Below are 22845 nucleotides of genomic sequence, written 5' to 3'. Positions count from 1 at the left end.
GAGGGGGGGGCTCCTCTAACAGCTAAACAACGTAAATTAGGAAAACAAAGCCACTGAAGTTGTCCCATGTAATCAGTCAGACAAATTAAGTGGTGCTTTCCCTGGGCTGTGGGGACCAGCTCTGGCCTGCTGCACTGCAGTAAAGCGCTACATACAGAGCCCCTCAGGTTGGCAGCAAGTCCTGTGGCCGCTTCCAGAAGCCATCCGAAGCCCTTTCAGACCCTTCTTCCCAGCACGCCCCTGCAGATGTCCCTGCAGATGAGAACGGAAACCCGTGCAAGAGCCTTGCCGGAGCCGTCGACGTGATGGTTCACCCAGCCCTGGTGACAGCACCTGATTGTTCTTGTATCCGAAGTGCTCACACACTAATCTCATCCATCGTGTCCTGTTGTGCCTGTCGGCCTCCCTGCAGCCTCTGGAGGGGGCGGCGGCAGGAGTGTTCCTGCACTGAGAAAAAGTAAAACCCTTCGGAGAAGCATTTGCTCTTCTGGAGACCATCGATTTTGCCAGGCCATTTCATCCTGGTAATGCGAGGACAGAACCGTAGCACTTGTGAGCAGGAAAGGCCGAGAACAAGCTCTTCAGCTACAGATGATGAGACATTTTCTGAACGGTGCGGAAGTATCCCCAGCACTCACAGAAATAATAATCGCCACCAGGCCTGTGTTAGGAAATTCACGTCTAGTATTTAATTTAATTCTCACCATCCTAACTGGCATGAATACAAGCAGAAAGGGAAGTGAGGAGTAAGTGGCCGGTAGTGACAGTAAGAACTGGACTCCTTTGTCTTACCGCACAGGTTGTGCTGCTGCTTTCTCCACGCCGCCTCAGTGGCCAGGATTCCTGCTGTGTCCATAACACGCCACATTTGAGAATCGGTGACCGATGTCCCTTCCCTCTCATGCCAAGCCCAGAAGAGAAAAGCAGCCACTTCAGAGTTCCACTGATTACCTATAGGTCTGTACGTAAGGCCTTTGGCTTTTCCAGAAAGGAAGCCGACTGCCTGAGCAGAGGTTTGCCCGTGTACGCAAGCAGTCTCTCACTGAAAGGCTGATCCTTCAGCCTGGCCTGTGTGAGAATCTGTGGACCTGGAAATGATGACGGTGACGGCCAGTCTGATAGCCGGGGTTGGAGAAGTTGTGCAGTATCCAACAGCGTATACATCCCATTAGTAAGTCATTGTGGTTGTTGACAACTGAAATTAAAAAGAAAATTCCTCTTGCCATTATGTGAATAGTTTTTTTGTTTTTTGTTTTTCCAGATGGCTGCTGAATTGTCAGGACATAAATACTTGAGTTGTTTGGATCTAATTAGTTAAGAAACAAAACTGTTAGGTATCTCTTTTGGCTTAGGGGTACCCTTAAAAAAAATTACTGAAAACACTGAGGTACCATGAACTGAGAGAGTTTGAGAAGATTTGAGAAGATATGGCCCAAGACGATTCAAGGATCTTTGGATAGATTTGGTCTGGATAGAAAGTTAGAAGGTCACAGGACCCCTCCACTGTTCTTGGAATTCCAGTGCAAACCTTCATCCGAAACTTTGATAGGCACACGTATGCCTAGGATATCCAGACAGACTCCGCTCTGGTCTGTGCACCCCATGTGACAGCAGTCTAACTGCTGAGTCCCAGGAATGGCCGCTCATAGCAACACTCCCCTCCCAGAAGACCAGACTGGTCAGGCTGCCTCATCTTAGAATAACACCACCTACTCTGGGATAACCTTCCAGAGTCAAAACTAATGGAAATCCTGGGATGTGAACAGCAACGTCTTCAGCTTTTGCTTCTATGAATGTCATAGAATTTTGTCAGCTTAATCAATTCAAAAGCAAACAAATGTCTCAAAATAAATCAGTTGTTCTCGACACCATTCTCCTCCATAACCCCGAGCCAATTTTTTCAAGATCAGTATTTTTTAAACAATGGAAACACCAGCAAGTCTAAAAAAACAATTACGAGTCAGGAGTTTATAAGTGCTTAAGAAAAAAGTGTGGTGTTAGTGGAAAGGATCTGAGTTTTGCGTTCAAATCCCAGCCCGTTCACTTGATGCTAAGTAAACTTGGATACACTTCTTCATGTTTCTGAACCTCATTTCATTCACTGCTAAGTGAAGATGGTACTAATTTTTCAGGTGGTTCGGAGGATTAAATAATTATGTAAGTTTTCAGTGAACGATGGCTGTAGCAATAATGGTATTTGCAGTAGGTGGTGTTTTTCTGATATGAAAATGACATGAAATGACACAGTGTCTCTGGATATACACAAAATGGTGATCTCTGAGTAGTGGGATTATGGGGAACCTTTGTAAACCATACTCTTCTATAATGTTGTAGTTCTTTGCAATGTATTTTTGTAATCAGAAAAAAAAAATTAAGTGATGTTTTTGGGAGGTTAGGGAGATCTGGGGATCATCACACAAATTCCAATCTATGTATAATTAGAGGAGAGACCGTGTTGGCTGGCTGCCTTTCTGTTCTTTTAAAAAGGGCTTTTTTTTTCTGGGGCTCCTGGGTGGCTCAGTCAGTTAAGCATCCGACTCCAGCTCAGGTCACTGAGCGGTTTGGGAGTCTGAGCCCCACATCTGGCTCTCTGCTGTCAGTACAGAACCCGCTTTGGATCCCCTGTCCCCCCATTCTCTCTGCCCCTCGCCTGTACGCACACACCCATGCACGCTTGCTCGCTCTCTCAAAGATAAATAGACATCAAAAAACGGGGGCTCTTCTCCGAACTGTTTTACACACAGCACTCTGACACCAAATTCACATTTTTCCCATTAACGACAAATTTTTCAGTTGTTCTCCAGTTCAGCTCAGTAGTGATACTCACCACTCAGAATTAGTGCAGACCTCACAGGTTAAGGGTTCAGCCCTTCGGGCTGATGGTCCCCCACTTTAGGCTCCAGTCACAAGTCCCAGCTTGCCACCTGTACTCCTCGACCCAGTCGCGTAGAGACCCTGGTTTGTGCCGACCACTGTGTGAAATGCTGTGGTTACAGAAATGAGTAAGCCATGGCCCTTGCTCTTGAGGACCTCATCGCCAGGTGGATTTCCCTCCCCCCAGTTGCCGCGTCCACACTTCCGACTCCACTTATCACTGACCTTGGGATGACGCTCGAATCTGTGTCTTCAGGCCAGAGCTTTAGACCTTGGTCCAGCTGCTTACTGCGTATGCAACCTTGACGTTCCTCCCGTACCTCCACCTTAGGTGTCCTCTGAATTGAACCTGTCTTTCCCTTCCCAGAGTATCAACGTCAGTCCTCTGACAAACCAAACCTGAATGCGTTTCCATCGTTCCCTGCGTGGGTAAAGGGCATTATCAGTCGCCCATGCAGACCACCACCCTTGACTTCCTTCATTTACCCCATGTCCCCACATTTTACCTCCTTATATCTTTTTTAGTTGTCCATTCTTCACTCTGTTACTGTCTTCAGTCAGGCTACCACCTTCATCCACCGAAGACCCGGAATTACCCACAGCCTCCTGTTCAGACTTCCTGCCTCCCCTGTGATTACTCTCCTCTGTCCCCTGTGGCTGCCAGGTTGACCTTCTCAAAGGGCATATGTGACCATATCACTGTCCAGTTTAAAACTCTTGAGGATTTATCAGTCCCATTAGGAATGGCAGGATTTGGGGCACCTGGGTGGCTCAGTCGGCTAAGTGTCCAACTTCAGCTCAGATCGTGATCTTGTGGTTCCTGGGTTCAAGCCCACATTGGGCTGTGTGCTGACAGCTCAGAGCCTGGAACCTGCTTCAGATTCTGTGTCTCCCTCTCTCTCTGCTCCTACCCTGCTCATGCTCTGTCTCTGTCTCGCTCTCTCAAAAATAAATAAACATTAAAAAGAAAAAAAGAACGGCAGGTTTTGGCTCAAGTAAACATCTCCTCCTTCTGAGCCCAGGGCAGATCAGTGTTTGTGTATGTGATACAGCCTCACAGTCCTTCTCACTACAACACCTTTTTCTGGTTGGTTGTTTCAGGTGTACAGTATATTGATTTGACAACTCTACATTTCTCAGTGCTCAGTATAAGTGAAGTCACCACCTGTCCCCGTACAACGTCATTACAATATTACTGACTGTCTCCCCTGTGCTGTACTTTTCATTTCTGTGATTTGTTTAATTTATAACTGGAAATTTGTACCTCTTTTTTTCTTAAAATTTTTTTAATGTTTATTTTTGAGAGAGCATGAGCGGGGTAGGAGCAGAGAGAGAAGAAGACACAGAATCTGAAGCAGGCTCCAGACTCTGAGCTGTCAGCACAGAGTCCGACACGGGGCTCGAACTCACGAATGTGAGATCATGACCCGGGCGGAAGTCGGACGCTTAACCGAGCCACCCAGGCGCCCCAGAAGTTTGTACCTCTTAATCCCCCTTACCTATTTAACCTCTTCCCCCGTCCACCTCCTCTCTGGCAACCACCAATTTTTTCTGTGTATTTAAGAGTCTGTTTGGTTTTCTAGATTCCACGTATGAGTGAAATCATATGCTATTTGTCTTTTTCTAACTTATTTCACTTAGCATAATACCCTCTCACTCCAGCCGTGTTGTAGCAGATAGCCAGGTCTCCTTCTTTTTTATGCCCGAGTAGTATTCCACTGGGTGCATACGCCACATCTTCTTTGTCCATTCACCTACCAGTGAACACTTGGGTTGCTTCCATATCTTGGCCATCGGTAAATAATGTTGCCATAAACATAGGGGTACATATATCTTTTTGAATTAGTGAATTTTTTTAAGTTCATTTATTTAAAAAAAATTTTTTTTTGATATTTTTGAGAGAGCGAGAGAGAGAGGAAGACACAGAATCCGAAGCAGGCTCCAGGCTCTGAGCTGTCAGCACAGCGAGGCTTAACTCATGAAACGTGAGATCATGACCTGAGCTGAGTCGGACGCTTGACCAACTGAGCCACCCAGGGGCCCTAAGTTCACGTATTTGTTTTTTTAGTAATCTCTACACCCAATGTGGGACTTGAACTCATGACCCTGATGTCAAGAGATACATGCTCCTCCAATTGAGCCAGCCGGGTGGCCCTGAATTAGATTTTTGTTTCCTTTGGGTAAATACCCAGTAGTGGAATTACTGGATCATATGTCATTTCTGTTTGTCATTTTTTGCGGAACCTCCATACTGTCTCCCACAGTGTTTGCACCGATTTACATTCCCTTCACCAGTGCGCAAGGGTTCTCTTTTCTCCACATCCTTGCTGACGTTTGGTATTTCTTTTCTTTTTGATACTAGCCATTCCGAGAGGTGTGAGGTGATGTGTCCTTGTGGTTTTGATTTGTGTTTCCCAGGTGACCCTTGGCGTGCATCTCTTCATGTGCCTGTTGGCTGTCTGCATGTCTTAGTGTAACACTTGAGACAGTCATTATTAATTGGTACGGATTGGCGCTGAGGTGAACTGCGTTTGATTGGTACCAGGATGAAATCTCATCCTTTTTTTTTTTTTAATGTTTTTATTTATTTTTGAGAGAGAGAGAGAGAGAGAGAGAGGGAGGGACTGAGTGTGAGCAGGGGAGGGGCAGAGAGAGAGGGAGACACAGACAAAGCAGGGTCCAGGCTCTGAGCTGTCAGCACAGAGCCTGACGCGGGGCTCGAACTCACGGACTGCGAGATCATGACCTGAGCCGAAGTCGGCCGCTCAACTGACTGAGCCACCCAGGTGCCCCTGAAATCTGTCATCCCCAACCGGCAGGATCAAGTTTAAACTCTGTAGTTTGGCATGTAAGGCCCTCTTGGATGTATCCCGCCACTCCCCACTTTGCTGTCCCCTTATCTCTTTTCTCAAAACTCAGCTCAGGGGCGCCGGGGTGGCTCAGTCGGTTAAGCACCTGACTCAGTTTCAGCTCAGGTCATGATCTTCAGGTTTCGTGAGTTGAACCCTGTGGCAGGCTCTGTGCTGACAGTGCAGCATTTGCTTGGGATTCCGTCCCCCTCTCTCTGTCTCTCTCTGCCCCTCCCCTGCTCACACTGTCTCTGCCTCCCTGAAAAATAAATGAATAAACTTAAACAAAAGATTTTTTGAACTTAGCTAAAATGCACCTCCGCGAAAAAGCTTTTCAGGGTACTCTGCTCCTCCCACCAGATGGATCTTGATTGTTGTCTTTGCGTTCCTTAGCGCCCTGTGCACACAGATACCTTGGTTGTGGACTGGTGCCCTTTAGCCCCTTACTTGGTCCTGTGGATTGATGTCCCTAAGTAAAAAAAAAAAAAAAAAAAAAAAAAAAACTGGACACTAAGCTTCCTAAGGGCAAAGACCAGGTCTTCATTTTTCTGTCTGCAAGCTTCATACAGATTTAGTACGAAGGATGCTTTTCGTAAGTGTCTGTGGAATGGAGGTGTGCATGTTTGCCACACTTGACAAGAGTGGAGTAGAATGGCCTTCTAGAAGTTACGCTCCCTGCACGCTGTCTTCCAACTCCTGCCGCTGTAAATATTTCATGTTCTTTAGGATCTTCTCGGAGGGGCGCTTGGGTGGCTCAGTTGGTTAAGTGTCGACTCTGGATTTTGGCTCAGGTCACGATCCCAGGGTTGCGGGATCGTACCCCTCATTGGGCTCCATGCTGAGCGTGCAGCCTGCTTAAGATTCTCCCTCTCCCTCTGCCCCCTCTCCCTTGTTTGCTCGCTTGAAGAAAAACAGATCTTCTTGGAAAGAGTTTGCATAGCCATCTCAATAGCCTGACTTGCACAAGATTCCTTCTGGTGTTCAGTTGCCACAGTTCTGGTCCCTCTTCTACCTTGAGTGGAGATGGAAAATTAGATGCTTGTTAAAATAAAGTTAATAGCCTTTCACCGTGCTGTTCAGAATCACTCTGTAATGAGCCACAGTTACTGGTGGAAATGTGTAGGGGTGGGAACTAGGTGGCAGCTATTGGAGTAGAGATTGTTTCTTATGACCGCTTTATTGAGACATAATTCATACACCATGCAATTCACTTAAAGTGTAGAATTCAGTTTTTAGTACCTTCCCAGAGTTGTGTAACAATCACCACGATAAGATTTAGAACATATTTTTTTTTAATATAATTTATTGTCAAGTGGGCTAACATACAGTGTATACAGTGTGCTCTTGGTTTTGGGGGCAGATTCCCGTGATTCATCGCTACATACAACACCCAGTGCAAGTGCCCTCCTCAGTGAAGATTTAGAACGTTTTAATCATTACAAAGGGAAACCCCATATCGTTTATCGCTCCCCATTTCCCTCCCAATCGTCTAGCCCAAGGCAAGCACTTACCTACTCGGTCTGTGTAGACTTGTCTGTGTGGAACATTTCATATAAGCAGATTCTGCAACGCGGGGTCCTCGGTGACAGGTCTTTCACTTAGGATAACATTTCCAAATTTCCTCCGTGTTGTAGCACGTGTCAGTATACGGCTAGACCGTGTTTAATTTACTCATTCGCCGATTGATGGGTATTTGGGTTGTTCCCAGTTTTTGGCTACCGTGAGTAATGCTGCTATTGTGTGTAAGTGTTTGAGTAGACTTCTGTTTCATTTCTTTTGTGTATATACCTGGAAGTGAAATTGTTAGTTCATGTGTTAATTCTGTTATCATTTTGAGGAACGCCGGACTGTTGTCCAAAGTGACTGTAACACCATTTCACATTCCCACCGGCAGTGTTTGAGATCCTAATTTGTCTGCATGCTTGCCAACACTTGTTATTATCTGTCTTTTTATATTTATGTTACTAAAGACAGACTGGACGCTTTTGATGTTTATATAAATGTGCATATTTTATATAAAGGTGCACGTAATTTTACATTTAGATGGAGCATCCTAGTAGGTGTGAAGTAGCTTCTCACTGTGATGTTTTTTTAAGATTTTAAAAAATTTATTAGCGGGGGGGGGCAGACAGAGACAGAGGATTTGAAGTGGGCTCTGAGCTGACAGACAACCCAGTGTGGGGCTTGAACTCACAAACTGAGATCATGACCTGAGCCAAAGTCGGACACTTAACTGACTGAGCCACCCAGGGGCTGCTCATTATGGGTTTGGTTTGCGTTTCCCTAATGGCTAATGGTGTTGAGCATCTTTTCACGTACTTATCAGCCATTTATTTATCTTTACTATTTAGATCCTTTGCCTATTTTTTTAAGTTTATCTTTTTTAGTAATCTCTGTTAGCAGTGTGGGGCTCGAACTCCTGACCCCGAGATTAAGAGTCTTATGCTCCTCTGACTGAGCCAGCCGGGTGCCCCTCCTTTGCCTGTTTTTAAATTGGGTTGTCTTTTTATTATCGAGCTGTAAGAGTCTTTGATGTATTCTGGATACAGGTCCCTTATCAGACAGACGATTTACAAACAGCTTCTGTGTTCTCCTACTTTTTCTTTTGAGTGTAGTTGACACGCAGTGTTGCGTGTTTCGGGTGCACAACACACGGACTTAGCTTCTCTGTACATTACGCTGTGCTCGCTGCAAGTGTAGCCACCATGTCACTATACGTCGCTGCGTCGCTGTTACGGTGTCATTGACTTTATTCCCTATGCTATCCTTTTATTCGTCTTTTGACTTTGTTGGTGACATGGTTCCCAGCAAAAAAAAAGCCCAATTTATTCTTTTGTCACCGATGGTTTTGCCATCATATTAAGAAGCCAGCGCCTAATCTAGGGTCATAAAGATTTACTCCCGTGATCTCCTGAGAGTTTTATTGTTTTAGCTCTTCCATTTAGCTCTCTGATCCATTTTGAGTTACATTTTGTGTGTGTGTGTGTGTGTGTGGTGGAGATTTGAACGGCTTAAAAAATGTTTCTCAGTCTTGACATAGGACTGAATATCCTGTTTTTATTTTTTTCTTCCTGAGATGATAATCTAGATACAGTCAGAAGGTGACTTCTGGACTGGCAGGTGTCGCTCTTGTAGAGAGGGATGTTGACAGGAGGAATAATGTGCTAACGTGTGTGGCAGATTTCAGAGATTAGGGTCAGGTGCCAGGCAGCCTCCCGCTCACCACAGACACGAGCATTAGTTTAAATCTTGCCCGTTTCAAAATGGGTGAGAATTGTACGACGGGTGCCAGGGTCTGTCGTAGAACCAGTTTTATGTGTTATGTTAGCCGTAGCTGGTGGGCAGCTCTAATGGGCTTATTTGGTTTTCTCCTCAGGGGTCTCTCTGTTTGGTTTGTCGGCCCTCTTGGTCCCTGGGAACTTTGAGTCTCATCTGGAACTTGTCAAGTCCCTGTGTCTGGGGCCATCGCTGATCTACACAGCCAAGTTCGCTCTTGTCTTCCCTCTCATGTATCACACCTGGAATGGGATCCGACACTTGGTAAGTTCATTGTCTACACGCTTTCTGGGTGAAGGGAATATAGGGGAACGTAGGGTTCTCTCCTTTGTTGCCTGGGTTTGGTGCTGCCCCTGAAGTTAGTTGTGCTGACCTTTGCCCGGGGGCCTCTTGGGGAAAGCTCGACGGGTCCCCGGATCCCGTGCCCTGCTCGGCAGCCCCGCCGAGCACTGGGTGTAGGCCAGCCAGACCCTTGCTTGGTCTCACTGCGAACTCGTCCGTTGTGTGAGGCGCGTCACTACAAGAGACCCCTGAAGCCAGGACGTCCCTCTGGCCTAGGAGGCGTACTTAGTACACGGTACCTACTGTGTGTCAGCCTCTGTTCTAGAGCCTGGGGTTTCAGTTACGAGCTAGATGGTTGCTGATTCCTGTCAATCCAGGTGACAAACTGCTGGAGTCAAATATATTAACTTCTGTTAACTTCTGTTATCTTAACATCGGATCGCGTTGACTGTTGTTGTTTTTTTTTTAACTGGAGATAAGGGGGGAGTGCTTGTTTTTTTTGTTTGTTTGTTTTTGTTTTTTAGTGTTTATTTTTGAGAGAGATAGAGTGTGTGTGTGAGTGGGGGAGGGCAGAGAGAGAGGGAGACACAGAATCCGAAGCAGGCTCCAGGCTCCAGGCTCCGAGCTGTCCGCACAGAGCCCGACGCGGGGCTCAAACCCACAAAGCACAGGATCATGACCTGAGCTGAGGTCGGCCGCCCAACCGACTGAGCCACCCAGATGCCCGAACTGTTTTTGGTTTTTTGTTGAGCTGTTAGAGAGAATGGGGCCACCTTTAACAGAAGCTGGGTAGCTAGGATCCCAGATTTTAATATTGGGGTTAAAAATTTGTTGATGGCCTAAAAGCTGTCCTGATGTTGCCTCCTGTGTGACCTTTGGGTCAGTTCAAAACTAATGTTTCCGCTTCTATTTTATAAAGGGATTAAAGCTTAATCACGCCTGCCCCGGGCCAGAGATTAGTCTCTCCTCCAACGTTTTAAGATTTTGTGATCTCCCTACCCCAGCCTTGCTTTCTTTCCCAGGAAGACAATTTTGATTCCATTGTTTCTCATCTTCCTTCCTTCTGAACCTGAGTCATCTGCCAGATGGATACTTTTGCCTTAATGTGACCTTTAAACCTTCCACATCAGAGTCTAGAGACAAGCACTTTCTAAATTTCAGTCTGGTCCAAAAGACACTTTAATGGAATCAGAAAAGTGAGGGACTGAATGACCTATTTAATTAAGTGTATCTATCAACTGTTCCCTGGGGTGGTGTTCAGTTTGATTCACAATGACTTCACTGCCCCCTGGGAGGGGATAGGGAAGGAGGGCATTTCCATTAATGACTTCTTATCCCGCAGAACAGATCTCTCTAATGAAAATCAGCCGATCAGCTTCCTCTGTTCACATCCTGGCTCAGGCGGGGTTTGCCTTGTATCTGCTTTGGTCTCAGTAAGAGGGGGGGTTAGGGGAGGAGGTCTTGCAAAATCTCAGAATGCAGTCAAGGTTTTTCTGCCCTGGTTCCTGCCTGTAATGGTAATCTCTTTGTTGACACAAGTGGGGAGCCTAAAGGCTTTTCTTAAGCCCTTAAATCTGCTTTTATTTTTTTTTCTTGTGGCGAGTGCTGGCTCTGAGTGTGGGACAGGATTTGGTCTACTCTGCACGGACAGTGCTAGCTCTCGCCCTCTGAGCCTCTCTGAGCCTGATAGCTGCCTTCCCTGAAGACCTGATGGGGTGTGGTCAGTGGCATTGATGTAGGAGACTGAGAAGTGACAGGGTCTCTGGCGTTCTGAGGAGTGTCCCTCCATCACTACCAGCCAGTAGGGCTCCTTTTTTCTGTTTTGTTTTGTTTTGGGTTTTTTTTTTGTTTTGTTTTGTTTTGTTTTGTTTTGTTTTGGTAAAACACCGTTCCTATGTAGGCAGAACAGCTCTATGTGGAATCTGCTTGACTCCTAATCTGATCCAGGTAGAGAGAGGCCTGACTCCTACTCCCTGATCCTGCGCTGGGCTCTCCCTGACTTTTCTCTGAAGTGCTCCTGACTTAGCTTAACCCAGAGCGTGGGCGTTGGTGCTGTGCAGGGGGCAGCCAAGTGTGGAAAGTGTAGAACCTAGAAATTCTGCTTTTGCCCTAGGGGATCTTTTAGTGACTCAGAGTACAGTATGTTAGTGTCCCTGGGGTACAAGAGAGTCGAGATCAGTGTTTTTAAACCCCTGGTTTTTGTTGCAATGGGTAGAAAATCAGGTTAGTGGGTTATTACCCACAAAACCAGAAATTAGGGGTGCCCGGCTGGCTCAGTCGGTGGAGAGTGCGACTCTTGGTCTTAGGGTCGTGGGTTCAAGCCCCACATTGGGCATAGAGGTTCTTAAAAAAACAACAAAACAGGAATTTAGTAGGATGCGGCATACAGAACGTAGCACACACACACTAATGGTAAATATCGCTTATTCTTTCGTGAACTTTCGCTATAAATATACTGACAAACAGAATTGAGACCTGGTGTTCTAGATCCCAGAGTATTTTCTTAGGGTACTGGTTCTCTGACAGATGTGACTTCTCAGCGGGGGTCCCGTGAGCAACTGTGACTGAGGAATCACGTGTAGTGCGCCCCCGTTGTGGAGCTTCGCGCTGTACGTCAATAAGTTGTTTCAGAAGTCTTGCAGCTAAACGGCCACCAAATTCACTTGACCATAGAAGTTTTCTCGTGCAGTAACTTTCAGCATTCTGAGGGACTAGTTTGTGGAGGGACACACTTGGGGAAACACTGATTTGGTGGTGGTGTCACGAGGGAAAGTTACATCTCTTCAGTCTGGAAGCTTCTGTATGTAGGGGCCGAGGATGCCTTTCCTGTCCCCGGGAGAAGGGGGTGGTGGGTGCCATGTCGCACGGGCTTTGAGAAAGGTGGAGGTGGGTCGGGTGCGAGAGAAGCGCTTTCCCCCTTGACCCGGGCTGAGGGCAGTTGCCCTCCATGAGGTGGGGCTCCTGTGTCAGAAAGGACAGTAGCCAGGACACTGATTGCTGAAATCCTTTCTTGCTTGCTTTCTTCTCCTTCTTTTTTTTTTTTTTTTTCTTCTTTTTTCTGCAGATGTGGGACCTCGGGAAAGGTCTGAAGATCCCCCAGCTGTACCAGTCTGGAGTGGCTGTCTTGGTTCTTACTGTGTTGTCCTCTGTAGGGCTGGCAGCCATGTGAAGAGTGAAGTTCCCAGCATTGTCTTCCCATAAATGATTCACTGACCTGTCTTCCTGTTGGTGACTCTCTTCTCCAGCCGAGGCGCAGTTCTTCTGATTTCCTCAGACCCTTTGTGCTCGCACATCCCCTTGGAGCTCAGTAGCAGTAGATACCTTATAGAGCCATGGCAGTGGGAAAGGGCCCAGTTTCCCCTCGTTTCTAAAGATGGAATGACTCAAAAATTCCCTTTTCCTGCCCCCAGCCTACAGCCTACTCCGGGCCTGGGAGCCCTCATTCTCTGTCCATATTGGGCCTTGATTTGTGCTGACGGTCAGCTTTTGGCTCCTTCTTCCTGAGACAGTGGAAACAATGCCAGCTCTGTGGCCTCTGCCACGGGGACTGGGAGTGGGGCTGTGGGCGCCACCGCCTGTGGGTTGCTAGCTTAAAGGACAGTTCTGTTCACTGGTCAGAGCCCAGGGTCTTCAGCGCCCACACAGCATGACCGAAAGCAGAGGGGTGGGGGTAGCGGGGAATTAGCCTGTCCCAGCTACAGGGAGATAAAGAGAGTCAGTAGACTCTTGAAGCAGGTGCTCTGGGGGGGGAGATACACAGCTCTTGATGCAAAAGGAAGACCCAGAAAGTTATCGCCGAACCTGTGAAGGGTTATTTTTTCCTCCCTGCATTTCTGGAAAAACGAGCCTCTTTGCTCATCCAAGCTCATAGAGCATCTTTTTCTGAAACGGAATTAAAAAAATTGTTTTGTCTTTGACTCTCCTTGAAATCGAGAGAAACCCAGAGAACGGCGGTCGGGGAGGAGCCAGTTTCCTCCCCACTCCCTCTGCTCTCAGGCGTTCACATCCCCCAATCTGACCTTTCACAGGAGGGAAACCGCTCGTCCCTCTGCCACTGACCACTGCAACAGTCTTTAGGGAATCAAATGCAAGTAGCCAGAGATCGAATATCATACAGAAGCCTCAGAGACGGAAGGAGCAAGAGAAAGGAAGCTTAGCATGTGGAAGCTCGGCGTTACCACAGGCTCCAGAATCCCGCTGAGAACTGCTTTTAAACCTCCTGGTGCAGTTCAACACACTGTGAGCCAGGAAGGGAGCCAGAGCCCCAGAGGTGGCAGCTGAGGGATCATGAGCTGGGTACATAGACCGGGAGAGAAAGGGGGGCAGAGACGAGACAGGAGGGATTATTCAAGACCCGGCAAACATTTATAATTTAATCGGAAGACTTGCTGCTTTGAAAATCCATATGAGCCAGGCTCTTGGGTCCCTAACTCCCTTGGTGGGAGTGCTGTTTTGATATTCTTTGGAAACTCAGGGGTAACATCTGTCTTGTCTGTCTGACTTGTTGGCCAACTGGTTAACGCTGTGGGTTGGAGAGGAGGAACGGGGACTGTATAACTGGTGGCCGTTGGGCAGGAAGACCTCACTTAAGCCAAGACCGCGGGGACCTGCTGCCACAAGAGTCTTCCTCCCGGCCCCCAAGGGGTCTTTGGCTTTCCACGCGGATTGCTTCTCCCTTTTTGTGCAACTAGCCCTGAAGAGTCTTTGTAGCCTTCCTCCCGCTTAAACCCTATGTCCTTTGTCCTTGTCCTTGGAGTGAGGGACAAATGTCCATGAGGGAAGGTTTTGGCATCGGAACTGGGAAAGGTTCGGCAAGGGCATTGCATTGAACAGTCAGCACCAGAACGATGCAGAACAGGAGAATGGTAAACAGGTGTTAGAAGGCGGGAAGCGGATCTTAACTTTTTTGGTGGCTTCTTAACCATTTGACTCGTTGGGGTTGGGGTCCGGTGGTCATCAAGTTTGTTATTCTGCCCTCAATTCCTACTTACCATCTCTCTTTGTTTTTTAGGTTTTTTTTTTCCCCCTCTGTCTTCTAATCACTTTTGTATCTTCAGTTTTCAAACTATGGATGTACGTTTGCTTGAGTTTCACCTTTATAGCTCTCTCTAGTTTGTCTTCCTGGTGTGTTCACCATCTTCAGGCGTGAAGTCTTACACAAGGGTAGTGTCTTCTGCCCGTGTCTGGCTTTCCTTACCCTTTCTTCCCCATCTTCTCCAGACACACGCATGCAGCCTCTACTCAACGCCTGTACTTCTGACCCAGAAGTTGTAGTAGGAATGCTCGGGGTGAAAAATGAGGAGTGGCAGTGAGGGACTGGTGGTTTGAGATTTTTGCTACGATTCAGGCCAACTTACTCTTGGTCACTTTTGGAGTATAAGTGGCTCAACCTTTGTAAAAACGTATTCCGCCTCAAGCCACTGTCGTGTTCTTATTCCTATTCTGTTTCCTCCAACCCTCCTCCTCCTAACGGGTTACCGGGGGCAGCCATAACAGGAGGAAAACATCCAAGTCAGTAAAAGATTCAACAAATGATGTTTATTTTCCAGACGTACCTTTATCCCCACCCTGAAATTTCCCCGTTCTATATCCCTCACCAGGGGTCTTGCTTCCTTCACTCAGTCTCCAGACAGGTTTTCTCAGTAGGGTCCCTGGGTGTCTCCGGAGTCCCAGGTTTGTACGTCTGGACCTCAGCTAAATTAGGACCTGCCCAGTGCTCCGGCACGCGTGGGCTTCCAGGTGGGCTCTTGGGAGAGCTGGCTGGGCTTTGGGGGCCTGGAGTGTGACCTGCAGAGGGGTGTGAGCTTTGGGGTTGGTCTGGGGAACTGAGGTTTACAGCTGGGGAGTTTGGGATGATGATGGGACTTGGTGCTTGTTGTACGGCCTTTGTGACCCACTTCCCGAGTTTCCTCTGACTGTCTGGGTCGCGAGGCTGTCGGGTAGAATGCAAGAGTTGTTTCTGGTCAGGCCTAGATCGTTCCTGGTCCCTAGAATCCTTAGAATTCTAGCTCCCTTTCTCCCCGTACCATGGACAAAAGGTCAGATCAGGTCATTTTCCCCGGGGGGGGGGGGGGAGTTGGGGGGGGGGAGGGCGTAAAATGTCATTAGCTCCTCTCCTTAGGTGTCAGAAGACACTAGACAGGCTAAGACAGAGCTGGTTAGAGGCTCCCCCTGCTGTGATAGTGATGCCATAACAAGAGGCATTTTTGAGGTCGAAAAGAAGCGGGGGTAATAGGATTTGAGGTTGGGTGGGAGGAATAGACACCTTGCCGAAGATTTCAGGACGCAGCCCGTTGGAGGCCTTGAGTAAATCCGGATTCTTCTGTATCCACTTGGTGAGGGAGGCAGCACCAGCCACTGTACGGGAGGTCAGGGTCACCCGGGCGGGGGGCACCTTCAGAGGCATTTGCCAGGTGCCCATGAAGGATCCCCAAGGACTTGCCTAAAAGGAAGACGACGCGGTCCTGCGGCAGGGTCCCCACTCCCAGTACCGCACCTGTTGGCAGGTCTATTGTCTCCCTTCCACCCTGTACCCTCTGGAGGCGTGGCGACGAAATCAGGCCGAGACACAGCCTCCCCACCCTCGCTTTACCCCCTTTCTCATTTAGGTCACTCATTTTTTTCAGCATATTAACTCTGAGGGCCTAAATTAAATCCTGTGTCCTTGGGCTAAGTCTGGCAGAGTGCCCACTGCATAAGTATCATCACGTGAAGGTGTTCATCAGTGTAAGGAATTCTGGGTGCTAACTCTGTCATGTTGGATAAACTGGCAGTTTGGGGGTGGTCGTGTTGCAGTGGCGAATTAGATGGAATTTTAATTTCCAGATAGTGGCTGTGCTAGATTGCAAACCTCCAGGCTCGGTCACCCCAGTTCTGTGCCTCAGTTCTTTACCTTTCTCAGTAGGAATGGAGATCAGTATCTCACCTTGGAACGGGGCACCGAGGGCAGCAGATGGCCACGATCATTGGCGATAAACTGAGTGTAGCCTTCGTGGGAAGAGATTCTCTAGGGTAGAAGCGAGGAGAGAAGCGTTTGTGAAAATGGAGTGGAAAAGAGAGAAGGTGTCCTAGGGGCTTGAGGTAAGTAAGGGCTGAGGGAGAGGAGGGTCTTAGACTTTAGAACAGGCTAAAGGAGTTAGGTGCCAGTCAGTGACAGACAACATGGGGTAAAGAATCAGAAACCGGCCTTGCAGGAGCCCTGCCCATGAATACCTCTTTTGTTGGCTTGGCGGGAGACCAGTTCTGCAGATACTTGGGTGAGAAAGCTTTTTCATACTGGAGAGAAAGACGAGAATCTCTGTGAGGCTCAAAGGCCCCGTGCCCAGGAAATGATAACCAGGCGAGTTCTTGAGAGCAGAGGACCAAAGATCTGAAGGCTTTAACTCACTGTAGAAGGGATGTACTCTTGGTCTACATGTGTGCTGTTCAACATGGGCCGCTAGCCACATGTGGCTAGTGGACACTTGAAACGTGACTAGTCTGAATGGAGGTGCTTTGGAAATAGAAAATACAATGAAGACAGTACAAAAAAGAGAATGCAGACATTTAAAGTATTGATTAAACATTAAAATAATATTTTGGACTTACTAAGTGTATCATTAAAATTAATTTTATTTCGGGGGCACCTGGGTGGCTCAGGCAGTTGAGAATCCTACTCTTGATTTCAGCTCAGGTGATGATCTCCTGGTTCGTGGGATTGAGCCCTACATTGGTCTCTGTGCTGAGAGTGCAGAGCCTGCTCGGGATCCTCTCTCTGCCCCTCCCCTGGTCACGTGCACACACACACACACACACACACACACACTCTCTCTCTCTCTCTCTCTCTCTCTCTCTCTCAAAATAAACTTAATTTGATTTCTTTTTAATTTTTTTCATGTAGCTACTAGAAAATTTTCAATTACATTGCGACTCGCATTATCTTTTTACTGGGGACCCCTGGTCTAGAACAGGGGTCAGCAAACTGGCCCGTGGGCCAGATCCATCCTCCAGTCTGTCTTGGGATGACCTGAGAAAGCTAAGAATGGTTTTTACAGATGAATATTTGCGATTGATATGATAAAAGGTGACGCTAGCTTTGTATCCCAATTAACTAAAATGTTTCCTCATCCCATGAGAATTCCATTTTTTTCGGGGCTCCTGGATGGCTCCGTCAGTTAAGCACCCGACTCTTGGTTTCAGCTCAGATCATGATCTTGCAAGTTCATGAGTTCCAGCCCCATATTGGGCTCTGTGCTGACAGTGCGGAGCCTGCTTGGGATTTTCTCTCTCTCCCTCTCTCTCCCTCCCTTCCTCCTTCCCTCCCTCTCTCCCTCTCTCCCTCTCTCCCTCTCCCCCTCTCCCCCTCCCCCACCCCGCTGGTGCTGCCTCAGTCTCTCTCGAACTTAAATAAACACGATCTATAAAAAAAAAATCGTTTTTTCATTAGTATTACCAAAAAAATGCAGTTACTGTATTTTCAATCTTGTCAAAATTTTATGGAAAAATATTTTGCTGATGTAAGTACCCACATAATATCTCTGATTGTGTCTCTTGGCCCTAAAAATAAAATATTTATCCCTTTGCCCTTTACAGAAAAAAAGACTTGCTGACCTCTTGTTTAGATCCTACAAACTTAACCCTGAAATACCTTTTGCTCGTCATTGGGCCCTCTACCGTGAGGAGCTAAGGAGGTGAAAAATAGTCTCACCCCACTTTCAGCTGTCCATTCAATAATCAGAATCCCATGGGAGGGTCAGTCCAAACTTGGAGTCTGGAAGGCAAGATGAAATGTTAGAGATGGGAAAAGAGCTTACCTGGTTTGCACTGTAGTTGGTGGCCATGATCCTGCCACTTTTCGCTGTTTACCTTTGTTGCCTGGCAACTGCAGAAGGCGGACCTTCCGGGACTGCCGGTCCCTTCTACTTGTTCTTCGTTTTCTCGGATGACACTGCGCCAACCTTTCCCGTGACACTTTGGTTCATTTTCGTTTTAGGGATGTGAGAGAGTAATTAAACATGAAAAAGTTAGCTAAATAGCAGCCCTCTCTCTTCTTTAAAAAAACTTTTTTTTGAAGTTTGTTTTGAGAGAGAGTGAGCAGGGGAGCGGCAGAGAGGGGGAGAGAGGGAGTCCCAATTAGGCTTTGCACTATCAGCACGGAGCCCGACATGGGGCTCGAACCCCTTGAACCATGAGATCGTGACCTGAGCCGAAACTAAGAGCTGGGTATTTAATCGACCGAGCAACCCAGGCACCACCCTCCCTTCTAAACTCGTGTAGACTCATTTGTATTGTGAAGATAATAGGGCCTCCCTTTACAGGGTAAATGAGATAAAGTGCAAAGTGTCTAAACAGTGTCATTGCATAGGAGGTACTCCGTACTAGGGCAACTGTTTATAGGTCCCCTACTTCATTTTCTCGGACAGAGGAATAATGTTTTAAAACGCGACTTAGATTTATCCCCAGAAGGAAAACATCTCTTGTCCTTTGTCCTTAAATGGCTCCTGTCTCCTCCATCACTTCAGAATCTCAGGGCTTAAGAACACAGATACTTGGTGTTGGCAGGGATGGGATAGGATCAGGAGCCGGTGGGGGGAGATCGGGCAGGGATGGTGAGAAAACCATGGTGTGGAAGGCACCAGATTTGGGGAATTAAGTGGTGGTGCCAGGGCACAAACCTAATGTTTGTGGGACTGGGCAAGCCCTCTGAGACTCCTGTAAGATGGCATCAGCATATCCATTTACTGGGTTGTCAGAATTCATGAGAAAGTGGCACTGCCACATAAGTTGTAAAGTCTGTTCATACATGAGATGTTAAGATGAAAAAAGTCAGTTGTTCAAAGAAATGATGGAGAACCAAGAGAGCGTCATAAGGGAGTCGTCAGTCCCTTCTCCCTTCCTCTCCCCCACCCCCACCCAAGTCATCACCCCAACCAGCACACCGGGTATAAGAACACTCCTGCGCTTCTAGAATTGGAGGTACAAAGAGCCGTGGTTCTGTAGGCTCTGGCAGTTAACCCCGGGATAACCTGAAGTCTGGAAAGGACGTGTGTGCTCATTCCCTGCGGTCCTCAACACCCTAGAGTGATACCGTTAAGAACCAAGGACTGCGCTCTAGGGTATCCTTCGTGGTCCTGAAAGCACAGTGACAGTTAAGCAACTGCATTTCTCATGGAACTTCTGCCTTCAGCTGGTTCGCTCTTCTGATAGAGTTGTAATTATCTGATGACCGCATTCTTATTTTTAAGAATTAACTAGTTGTTGTTTAATGGGAGAAGCAATGTGCTGGGGGTGGGGGGAGTTCCAGTTTTACAGAAGGATGTCAAGTCTCTACCTGACTTCAACCCCCAGTCTTGCTCCTCAGAGGCAACTACTGTTACTATTGCTGTCGTAACTACTTGACCATTTAGGTTATTTCCAGCCTTTTGCTGTTATAGACGTGCTTGCAGTGAAAATCTATATATGCATATATATCTTTATGAATAGATATAGATAGACCTGTATGTATTCCTACGAACGTACGGGATTGATAGGATACGTTCCTAAACGTGAATTGGAAAGTCAAAAGGCTTGTGCATTTAGAACGTTGAGTAGACAATGTCACGTTGCCAAAGATACTATGCCAGTTTGTACATCTTCTAGAAGTGCATGAGAGGGCTAGTCCTCCACTCTCTTCCTAACACTATTACTAATGTTTTTCCTTTTTTTGTCAATCTGACAATAATGAGCATAGTTACTATATACCAGCCACGGTTTTAATTGCTTTTTATTACATTTTCTTACTTGGCTCTCGTAACCACCCCAGTCAAGGAAACCGGGGCATACCCAGGAAGGAGTAGAGCCAGGATTTCATCCCAGGTATTCTGATTCTAGAGCCATCAGTTTTAACCATTTCCACCATATTATCTCTTAAAGTTGGAGGTAAACCGTGGTAAATCATTGGGGGCGCCTGGGTGGCTCACTCGGTTGAGTGTCCAGCTCTTGGGTTCAGCTCAGATCATGATCTCACAGGTCATGAGTTCAAGCCCTGCATCAGGGTCTGGGCTGAAAGAGTGGAGGCTGCTCAGGATTCTTTCTCTCTACCTCTGTCTCTGTTCCTCCCCTGCTTCTGCTTATTCTCTCTCTAATTAATAAACTTAAAGAACAAACCATGGCTTATCATTGTTTTAAATTTGCATTTTTTCAATTATGATTTTTTCCCCATATGTTTATTATTTCTCATATTTTTTTTTCCCTGAAAATAACCTTCTGTGTCTTTTGCCACTTGCAATTGGGCTGTTGATCATTTTTATTAATCTTGAACTCTTTATATATTAAGGAAATTAGTTCTTTTGTCAAATATGCTGCAAACATTGCAAACATTTCCTGCCAGTGTGCTTGTCATTTAATTTTTTGTTGTGGGCTTTTTTCTTTCTTTTGGCCATGGATGTGTTTTTAATATTTACATAGTCAAATTGATTACTCTTTCTGTGCTTCTGTATCTTAAGCTTTGAATGGCTTTTTGTAAATTTGAATGTTTAAAAAAATAATTCATAGTTTCATTTTTTATATTTAATTTTTTTTTAAATTTATTTTGAGAGAGAGAGAGACCAAGTAGGGGAGGGGCAGAGAGAGAGGGAGAGAATCCCAAACAGGCTCCATGCTGTTAGCTCAGAGCCCAAAGTGGGCTCAGTCCCATGAACCGTGAGATCGTGACCTGAGCTGATACCAAGAGTCAGACACTTAACCAACTGAGCCACCCAGGTGCCCCTAGCTTTAAATTCCTCCTGGAATTTATTCTGGTGACTAGACTGAGATCAGGCCCCAGATGCCTAACTAGCTGTCTTGGAATCATTCATTGAATAAACCATGGTTTCCTTGCTGACTTGAAATGCCACCTTTATTTTATTTCCTAATTTATTTAGGTCTATTTCTGGATCCTCTAACCTATTGTTCTTGGGGGAAGGGTAACCATTTTAGGTTGTCTCTTTAAAATCCAATCCGGGCTTGAACCCGTGTCAACTCTCCAGTTAGAATTTCACAAAGACTAGGAAATTGTAAATAATAACAGGCAATTTTCAAGCTTCTCACAAAATTGTACTGAAATTTTAGTCTTTCTTCAGATTGATCGGTTGACTTCCGGAACAGGAGATGGTCTTTCATTGGACCAGATTTAACTCTTTCAAAGTTGGAAGGCCCCATAAAGGTCCCAGTCACAAAATATGCCTCAAGATATTTTCATTGTTTGCTTCAGTTCTCTGATGCCTGAAATTAGACCTCAGGAAATCTTTCATTTGGATTCAGATCACCTGCTGTGGAGTTACAAGTTTGCTTTGTATCCGTAGGTAATGTGTAAATTGTTTCTAGCTGAGGGTAACCACCAGCCTGGACCCTGGAGTCAAACTGCCTGGTTTTAAATTCTGGTTTTGCCTAAACACGTGACCTTGGACAGTGACTCCATCTTTCTGCGTCTCAGTTCCCTTGTGGTGTGAACTGGGGAGAGTCTTCGTTTTGAGCGGTAGACACATCTGATATGCCCAGATAGCAGATGTTTGGGTCTTAAAGGGTTCTAGAATGCAGAAGGTAGAACGTGATCATGAAGAGAGATTGCATTTCCTCCATCTGTGTTTTTCCCGGGAGTGCTTTCTTCCTCTCTGAAAGCCAGCGTTCCCTCGTTGGCAGCCATCATCCTGAAATAACATAGGCTTTACCTTTCTTTTTAAAGTTTTATTTAAGTCATCTCTACACCCAATGTGGGGCTCAAACTCATGACCCTGAGATCAAGAGTCACACACTCTTCCGACTCAGCCAGCCAGGCACCCTGGGCTTGTACCTTTCTTGCAACCTAGTAAGAGTCTTAACTAATGTCATAGAATTTGGGAAGAAGAAAAAGAATACTGGTCAGTTTAAGTGGAGAGAGACCACAGAAGGTGAAAGTTTCCTGCTTTTGCTTTGAACCAGTAGATCTTAAAAAAAAAAAAAAAAAAAAAAAAAAAAAAAAAAGTACCTGGAATTTAAATTTAAAAAAATAGTGATAAAAAATTTTAATTAAAAAAATAAATAATAAAAACAAATAAATGAAAATCAATTAATTAATTAATTAATTTAAAAATAAGGAATAGCTTTCCCAAAACCAATGATCAGTTCTTGTATAGTTTTCCAAACTACACGTTGTAGTTTGTGTCTACACAAAAACTAGAAATAATAAATACAAACATGTATTTTATTCATCACTGTTATCTTTTACAATAATTATAGCATGCTATACCACTTACTTTTAAGATTAAGAAATATATTTAGGAGGCACCTGCGTGGCTCAATTGGTTGAGCGTCTGTCTCTTGATTTAGGCTCAAATCATGATCCCAGCGTTGTGGGAATGAGCCCTGAGTCAGGCCCCATGCTTGAGCACGGAGCCTGCTTAAGATTCTCTCCCTCTCTCTTTCTCTCTCTCTCTTTTTCTCTTTCTCTCTCTCTCTCCTTCTCTCTCTCTTTCTCTCTTTTTCTCTTTCTCTCTCTCTTTCTCTCTCTTTTTCTCTCTCTCTTTCTCTCTCTTTTTCTCTTTCTCTCTTTCTCTCTCTCTCTCTTTCTCTCTCTCTCTCTTTCTCTCTC

General features: G+C 46.1%; 2 protein-coding genes across 4 annotated transcripts in view; one reads left to right on the top strand and one right to left on the bottom strand.

Moving 5' to 3' along the window:
- SDHC (succinate dehydrogenase complex subunit C) overlaps positions 1–13198 on the top strand; it is a 35617-nt gene extending 22419 nt beyond the window's left edge. For all 3 annotated transcript variants that reach the window (XM_042924499.1, XM_042924500.1, XM_042924498.1), the window contains exons 5-6: positions 9100–9263; positions 12346–13198. In XM_042924499.1, coding sequence (XP_042780433.1) covers positions 9100–9263; positions 12346–12450 — 269 coding nt within the window. In that variant the 3' untranslated portion in view covers positions 12451–13198. The remainder of the gene's footprint in view (positions 1–9099; positions 9264–12345) is intronic.
- A 1601-nt stretch (positions 13199–14799) lies between these two features.
- On the bottom strand, positions 14800–19170 carry CFAP126 (cilia and flagella associated protein 126). The gene is made up of 6 exons (XM_042924497.1): positions 19063–19170; positions 18074–18230; positions 16494–16556; positions 16207–16287; positions 15547–15723; positions 14800–15213 (listed from the first exon to the last, which is right to left on the bottom strand). The coding sequence occupies exons 2-6, from the start codon at positions 18098–18100 to the stop codon at positions 14896–14898; spliced, it is 666 nt and encodes a 221-aa protein (XP_042780431.1). The 5' UTR covers positions 18101–18230; positions 19063–19170; the 3' UTR covers positions 14800–14895.
- Between the last annotated feature and the right edge of the window lie 3675 nt (positions 19171–22845).

Source organism: Panthera leo, chromosome F3 (genome assembly GCF_018350215.1).
Source record: "Panthera leo isolate Ple1 chromosome F3, P.leo_Ple1_pat1.1, whole genome shotgun sequence".
NCBI lineage: Eukaryota > Metazoa > Chordata > Mammalia > Carnivora > Felidae > Panthera > Panthera leo.
The sequence above is the reverse complement of the archived record's forward strand: the minus strand, read 5'-3'. Positions and strand labels throughout refer to the sequence as shown.

Excerpts from the sequence above, each read along its gene's own strand:
- CFAP126 (XM_042924497.1), bottom strand. The coding sequence starts at position 18,100 with ATGGCCACCAACTACAGTGCAAACCAG. Across the intron at positions 16,557-18,073 it reads CCAACTACAGTGCAAACCAG|TATGAAAAAGCTTTCTCACC; the intron begins GTAAGCTCTTTT and ends CTTTCTCTCCAG. Across the intron at positions 16,288-16,493 it reads CCGCCAAGCCAACAAAAGAG|AGAATCTCTTCCCACGAAGG; the intron begins GTATTCATGGGC and ends CTTCTACCCTAG.